Source organism: Oryzias melastigma, linkage group LG11, assembly GCF_002922805.2.
Source record: "Oryzias melastigma strain HK-1 linkage group LG11, ASM292280v2, whole genome shotgun sequence".
NCBI lineage: Eukaryota > Metazoa > Chordata > Actinopteri > Beloniformes > Adrianichthyidae > Oryzias > Oryzias melastigma.
In genome coordinates, this window is record NC_050522.1 from 26277132 (window position 1) to 26284615 (window position 7484).

Consider the following 7484-nt stretch of genomic DNA (forward strand, 5'->3'; position numbering starts at 1 on the left):
GTTTAGCTAATATTTGACCTACATGCTAGCTGTTTTGGCTAATTTTGGCTTTTTTCTGTTTTTTAGGCTATTTTGAAGTTTAGCTATTTATTTCAGCTACATGTTAGCTGTTGGGGCGAACCTATGTTTTCTTTTCTTTTTTTAGGCTAATTTGGCATTTAGCTAAAATTTTAGCTGGCTATATCCGCACTAGCATCTTCAGCAGCCAAATTCAGCTTCCAGCATTCACACTTGTATTATCACAGGTAATGCTATATATCTAGTTCATAGTTATATTAAAACGTTACAGTTTTAAAGTTTTATAAATGTAGTTTTAGAGTCTTGAATAAATGTTTATCCTGTTCGACCTAAGGTGTGTTTTGGATTTTGGCCCCTTGTGCGATTGAGTTGGACGCCCCTTATTTAGAGGGCCGTATCCGGCCCCCGGGCCGCATGTCTGACACCCCTGCCATAGATCATACCAACTGATCGTAATCGCAGTGTTGCATCAGTACGTTTCCAGCACAAGAAAACAACGGCCGTTAATAGCAACAATCTAAAATGACCTGGCGGGCCAGATATAATAACCAGGCGGGCCGGATCCGGCCCCCGGGCCTTGACTTTGACGTGATTCGGCGGCGGAGGATGTTGAAGCTCCGGCGGACTCATGACAGCTCGTCCGCCGCTCAGCAGGAGCTCTTTGTCAACAACAGCTCCTCCTCACTCACACCTCCCAAAACAAAGAGTTCTCCTCAAATACCTGTGGTGCTGCTCGTGGCGAAGACTCGACGCGACCGGAGGGTGTCTGTCTCCTCCTCCCGCTGCTCCTCTTCCTCCCGCTGCTCCTGCTGCTCCTTCTCCCGCGGCTCTGTGGTTCTCCCGCCTCAGTCCCTCAGTTCATTTGCCGCCGGCCGGAGCGTCTCTAAGTTCGGCCTGCACGCCCCCCTAAAGCAGCACAAGTCACATCCAGCTCCGCTCCCTCCTCGGCATCAGCCTCCTCCTCCTCCCGCGTCGGTTCCGTCGGTTCCGCGGCTAAATATAAATTTAGAAAACACAAACAAACGTCTGAGTGGCGCGGAAATCGTGCGGTTCTAGAGGCGCGCGGCGGGAGAGTCCGTCTGGCCGGCCGTCCTCCCCTCTGCTGGCCGTGCGTGCGTGTGCGTGTCTGGGCTGCTTTGACGTCGTAAGCCGGTGTCTCCCTCCCTGTCCATCAGCTCCATCCCTCCCCAGGGCTGCTGGAGCCGTGATGTCTGCGCCGGGGACCGTCAACAAACTCGCACTCCGGTCACAACCGCAGACAAAGGCGGCTGGGGGGAGGGGAGGGGCGGGATGTGGCTCCGATTTTACCCCAGACATTTAGATTAAATAAATTCATTTTTTTAATCGTTTGTCACTCTTTCTGAGCCCCAAATCCGCAAACCAAACTCCCTCTAGTGGACGTTGAATGCATTAAATGTCATTTCCGTTTGTTGTTGTTTACTATACGTTCAGTTGCATCATTTACATCCCTTAAAAACTGCGTGAAGCATCAATTTAGGTATTTTACGTCTCAGAAATAAAGCATTAATAAATCATTACTGTCTCATCTGCCTGAACAGCAGACATTAATGCATAATCATGCATCATTTATACATACGTTTGATGGAAAATTGTCAAAAAAAAAAATCACATTTTCACCTCTAATGCTCTAATCTGATAAATTAAACACTTGTTTAAAGCTACTAAGGATACATCAAACCATAAATTTATTTTAAAAAAGTCCATAACTGAAATGTAGAACCATTAACCTCATTATTATTTTAACTACAAAAAGGCTGAATTTTCCCGACAGTGAAAACATTTTAACTAAAGTGGATTTTAAATAAGACATGAAAGCCATAAAAAGCCTCTAGAGGGGATTTTTTAAAATTAATATTTTTGTTTTAATGAACCATTTAGCCACTCGGACAACCTCATAAATAAGATAATGATTAAATGATGCCCGTGATGCTACACAACACCAAATCATGATGTCACTCCCACCATGCTTTACAGTAACAGATCTCTTCTGCAGGTAACAGGTGACTTGTTGCTCAAGCGAGGAGGTTCCCATTCACTTCAATGATATTTCCTTTAAAATAATAGATGAAGTCGACCAAATTTGATCTATTTATCGATCAAATCTTTGTTTTTACTATTTTGTTTAGTTTCTATATCTGTCATTTGTTATTATTTCTTAAAATGGAGGAAAAAGAGACGTTCCATCTCTAGAAGTTTATCCTCCCACTTCAGTTTAACTGTGTTAATAACAAATAAAAATAAATACAGATAATGTTGTTTTATAGGTTTTCTGCTTAGATATAATCAGAGAGGAGTTACACTTTTGTTTTTATTTAGAATTATTTTGCAAAAAAGTCTTAAAGGAATGTTAATAGTTACAAAGTGGATTTCAGGCTCTAAAGATCAACAATTGATCAAACATTTACTGATTTGAAAGAATTTGATTCTAGAACTTCCTGTTTGTTTAAGTGTTAAAACATGTTTTCCTGAAAGACAAATTTACATTTTACTTTAGAAAACATTTTAATGTCCAAGCAAACAAAACTATCCTCCTATGACGGATTTGTTCAATAAAGAAGAGAATCTAAAAGCATATTTTTGTGTATATGATGATGTGAGCTCAGACAGAAAAAGACTTCATCAAAATCGAGAAAAGCAATCTTCAAACAGATTCAAGCGTATAATAAAATATACAATTTGAAGGGATGCTCTTAAACAATAGAAAATTGTGTATAAAATAATGCAATTTTTTTATTACACAAAAGAATTGCAAAATATAAATAAATATGTATGCATGGGAGTTTGTGTGTTTTAAGTGTGATTTGTGCATATATCATTTATGTTTATCCCAAAAAATAAAAGCATATATTTGATATTGTTTTTAAAATAACTCCATTATTTATAGATGTTAGAGGGGGATTTTTAACATTTGTGTTTAAAACCTTCCTGTTCTATCTTTTTCCATCTGTTTTTTGTGGAATATTTTTTCTTACACATTTAAATTCTTTTCTTTCCATATTTTTCTGTTAGATCTCCTCGTTACAGTGGGATGTATTTACGTTTTCCCCGATTAACAGAAGCTTCTCATTCATTCCTAATCGTTTGAGGAGACGGTCTTCGGTTTTGGCGGGGGCGGTAAAAAGCAGACGCTCCCTAACATCAAGCGCTTTAAATCCGCCTTTTGTTCTCGCCGCGGAGCTGTCCGCGGTGCTGAAATCCGTCCACGCGCTCCGTCGGTGCGACGGGAAAATGTCGGAGCTTCTCCAACCGGAGGGAACCGCGTCGCTTGATGAGCGCGTGTGTGCGCGCGTGTGTCAGGAGAACACGCACGCGCACGCCCTCTTTGATATTTCGGCAGCATGTAAACAATGAGTCCACATGACAGCACACACCCGACACGCACGCGCGCGCCGCGGAACTTCAAAGGAGTCACGATCTGGAGCAGAAGCGGCACCGCCGAGCTGGTTCGGCACCGACATGTGACCGAACGTGTTCGGTTCGTTTGGAGGCTGAGCCGCCATCAGCCGACGCGTCCCGCCAGTCCCCGCTCGTCACGCGCGCTGAACATCGCGCTCTTTCAGAGAAAAGTCTGTTCCTGATGACGACCAGGAGGGAGAACGACCACCTGATGATGAAAGCTCATCGGACGCGATGCAACATCAGAAAATGACTTCATTCAAAAGGATTGAAGCGTTTTTACCTCTGAATCGGATTGACTGAAGAGATTAAGATTCAGTAAAGCGATCTAAAATAAAATGGTTCTTCTTTATAACAGGTTAATAATAATAAAAACTCAATAATAACAAAATAATTCACCACTTTAGTCTTTAACTGATGCACAAGAATTCTATAATGTTCTCTTTTCGTATTAAATATTATTTTGTTTGTACTAAAAACATTGTAATTCTGAACTCTTCATTCTTAAATGTTCACGTATTTCTCAGGACCTCCACAGCCCGCGAGGCCAGATGGGTCCATGTGGTTTATAGGTGTCAGAAGATGTGGGTTCTGATCGGGTTGGTCCAGTTTCTGTGGTGACCCCATGTGTTCAACCACACGGCTTAAGGGGGACATTCAGCGGGTTGGTCCGTTATACTATAGCCAGCCACCTGGTGGACACGTACGTGCTACCGAGCTCCGGTGTATTGACCTACCGAGCTCCGGTGTATTGACCTACCGAGCTCCGGTGTATTGACGGTGTAGCAGCATAGAGAGCTCTGCTGTCAACCGGCTGGCTACCGTAGAAGGCTAACCTACCGAGTTCCCACCTAATGTGGGGAAACACAGAAACAGGACAGACCCAATCAGACCCACATCTGCCACGTGTAAACCATAAGGGCCCACGTGACTTTCCTCTCTGATTCATGGACATAAATAACCCAAAACAGCTGAACAAACAAACAAACAAACAAACAAACAAACAAACAAACAATATAAAACAAATGGATGTTTTACATTTTAATCTGCATTTAAATCATTTTTCTTGTATGACAGCAAAAGCTTTACATGCATCTACAGATGTATAAAACAAAAGTAAAACTACTTTTTTTCTATGTAAACAAGTATTTCTGACATACATGTTTGTTTAAAGCTGTAAAAAAATCACATTAAAGGACTGAACCTTTAAATAAATATCTCTTATGCATTCATTTAAGCTTGTGGGTTAAAAACAATATTTGATGAACTTCAGGCTCCTTTAAATTCCGCTGAGGATTCTAAAGTCATTTGTTTCATCAGATTATATTTTATCTCCAGAGGGAAAACTTGCAGGGACAAAGAAAAACTTGAGAAAAAATAAATAAAAAATAAACCAAAGGAGCAACAAGTTGATGTTTGCTGAGTAAATCTGTGACGTTTGATCCTAAAATCTTTTATTCTTCTGTTAGCAGATGCTGGAAATCAGTTGATGTTGGATTTTCTTTCACAAAAATATAATTGTAGCGGATTTACACGTTTATAAATGTTTGTAAAGAAAACAAATCAACTCACAAAGACCCTTAATGAAAGTCTTGAACCTGTTCCAGCCTGACGGGGATTCTAACTCATCCACCTTTCTGAAGGAGAGAAGTCTTGATTAAAACGGGAATGCTCGAGTCCCGGTGGAGCTAACGGCGCTAAAACATTTAATACACATGTCAGGAAATTAGATTAATATGAAACAATATGGAACTTTTTTAGAAAGCAGATTCTAATTGGGAGAAGCACAGAATGCATAAGAAGCAATAATTTTAGAAGAGCTGCAAATAAATCCCCTTAATAACCTTATTTAATATTGTTACTTCAGAGGTAAATAAGACATTTTTAAGACAGATTTTTAAGTTTGTGCCTCAGCTTTATATTATTAATAAATGCACAGCTGTGCAGCAAAATTCAAGTAATATTTTGATGATCCTAGATGGATAAAGATAACAGATAAATCCAGATTAAAAGTCCACATTCTGGATCAAATTAAAGCAGTTATTTATTGTAACAGATGGCTTTCAATGTTAATTCCTGCTTTTCTGTCCATTTGCGAAAAAAACTCTGATTGAACTCATAAGACGCAGCACTTTAGGAAAAAATAAATAAAATAAAGGATTTTCCACTAAAAACTCCGTTTGTCAGGCGCATGCGCACATGCACAGGTGGAAAAAAAATCACAACAGATTCGTTACATTTTTATTTTATTCAATAAAATGATTCATTTTTGGACAAAATTATAAAGTTAAATAACTTTACTTACTGGATTCTTTCAACGTCTGCAGCGTTTCTTCTCCAGTTCTTAAAAAAGAAAGTCAGAAACGGAACTTTAGCCTGAAATGATCAGATGAACTTCAGCCACGTGACACTACTCACAGGACGCTGATGACGTCACGAGAGGCTTCCGCCGACACGAGCAGCAGCCCCGCCTCCTCCTCTAGGAGAGCTGTCAATCACAGCTGCAGGACGCGGCTTCCTGAGGAAGAGGAGGAGGAAGGTTAACCAGAACCAGAACCAGAACCAGAACCAGCTGACTGTCTCTACAGGCAAAGCCGGAAATGAAACTCAGCCCGCGAGGCGCCGATTCACTGTCTCAAAACTTTATTTAAAATATTTTTGGTTCAAAACAAGTTTTCGTTTTTCTCTGCGGTCCGAACAGAATCGTGGCGTTTTGGACGGAACCATTCAGTTTAATGGATACAGCCATCGGCTAACTGGGTTTATAGCATGTGGTTGCCATGGAAACTGTCAACTCACTTCAAGCAGCATTTAAACAGAATATTTCACTAAAAACGTGATCAAACTATTATTTTTAAAGATTAAATTTATCCTTTTTTAAATTTAATGCTCAGAAATTAATCTATGAAGGACTAGATCCATGAATGCATTATTTAAACAACATTCTTTCAGCTTTAATGTTAAAATACACAGAAAAAAGGGAAACATTGGATTATATAACAAAAGATCTATAATATTCACATTTACAAATATTTTTTATTTTGAATCAAATTAGATTTTTGAGTTGAATAAACCATCAAGCCAATTTTTTTTAATTTGGTGAAAACTAAAAAGATGTAAATTAATCCAATAATTCACTTTTTTAATGTAAGGATTCAGATAAAAGGTCAATATGTTGATAATTTTAAGACAAATCTGGATTGTATTTGCAGAAAAAAATCAAATAATCTGCAAAAACAATTTGCAATCAATAAATGAAACTAATCTTTTTCATAGCCTAAATATATACAAACAGCTCAGTAAAACGAATGTATCTAGTGTCTAAAATTCAAGAATAAATCTCCATTTGGGACTTTTAGTCAGTTAAAACTGTTAAGAGGTTTCCTGAAAATACATTCAAACGATGAACATACAGGAGAAATAAACGACACGTTTTTTCAAATTCAGGTTTTTATTATTCAGTACAAGGAAATAAAACTGAAGACGAAGATCTTCATCTCCTCCAGACGTCTGCCTCCTCTCCTGCGCCGCCGTCAGGGCCCGAAAAAAAAAAAAAAAAAACGAACCGGAGAGCCGTGGATCAACCGGCGAAGGTTCCTGCTCGACTACAAGGATCGCTCACGCAAACAGACGGTCAGAAACAGAACATTCCCGCTCAGCTCTGAATGAGGAGCGGGAAAAACCGCTCGGCGTGAAAATGTGAGATATCTACATTTGACTTTTGTAGCAAAAATATTTTCAAATTGAAACCAAATGAGGCGAGGGTTTAGCGGAGGACATGCTGGCCGCCATGTTGGACTACAGAGACAGGAAGTGAAGGACAGAATGAAAGTATGTTTGTGCATCCACCTCTTCTCCTCTTCTGTCTCGCCCTCAGATCCTCCCGTCGTCTCCTCGTCCTCCACTTTCTTCTCACCGGCGTCCCGTCAGAACCGCGGGGGCAGAAAGGGTCTCTTTGGGCCGAACATCGGACCCCCTCCTCTCGGGCCGGGCCGTTTGACCCTTAACCTCGGTTCTGGACCGTGGAACCGCGGGAACGGGGATTGGGG

General features: G+C 40.2%; 2 protein-coding genes across 3 annotated transcripts in view; both read right to left on the minus strand.

Moving 5' to 3' along the window:
* Positions 1-879, minus strand: part of celf3a (cugbp, Elav-like family member 3a) — a 38184-nt gene extending 37305 nt beyond the window's left edge. For both annotated transcript variants that reach the window (XM_024298245.2, XM_024298243.2), the window contains exon 1: positions 740-879. The gene's annotated coding sequence lies outside the window, so the exon portion shown is untranslated. The remainder of the gene's footprint in view (positions 1-739) is intronic.
* A 6004-nt stretch (positions 880-6883) lies between these two features.
* rprd2a (regulation of nuclear pre-mRNA domain containing 2a) overlaps positions 6884-7484 on the minus strand; it is a gene marked incomplete in the record, with an annotated part of 13411 nt that continues 12810 nt past the window's right edge. Inside the window, 1 exon segment of the mRNA XM_024298242.2 lies at positions 6884-7484. Coding sequence (XP_024154010.1) covers positions 7362-7484 — 123 coding nt within the window.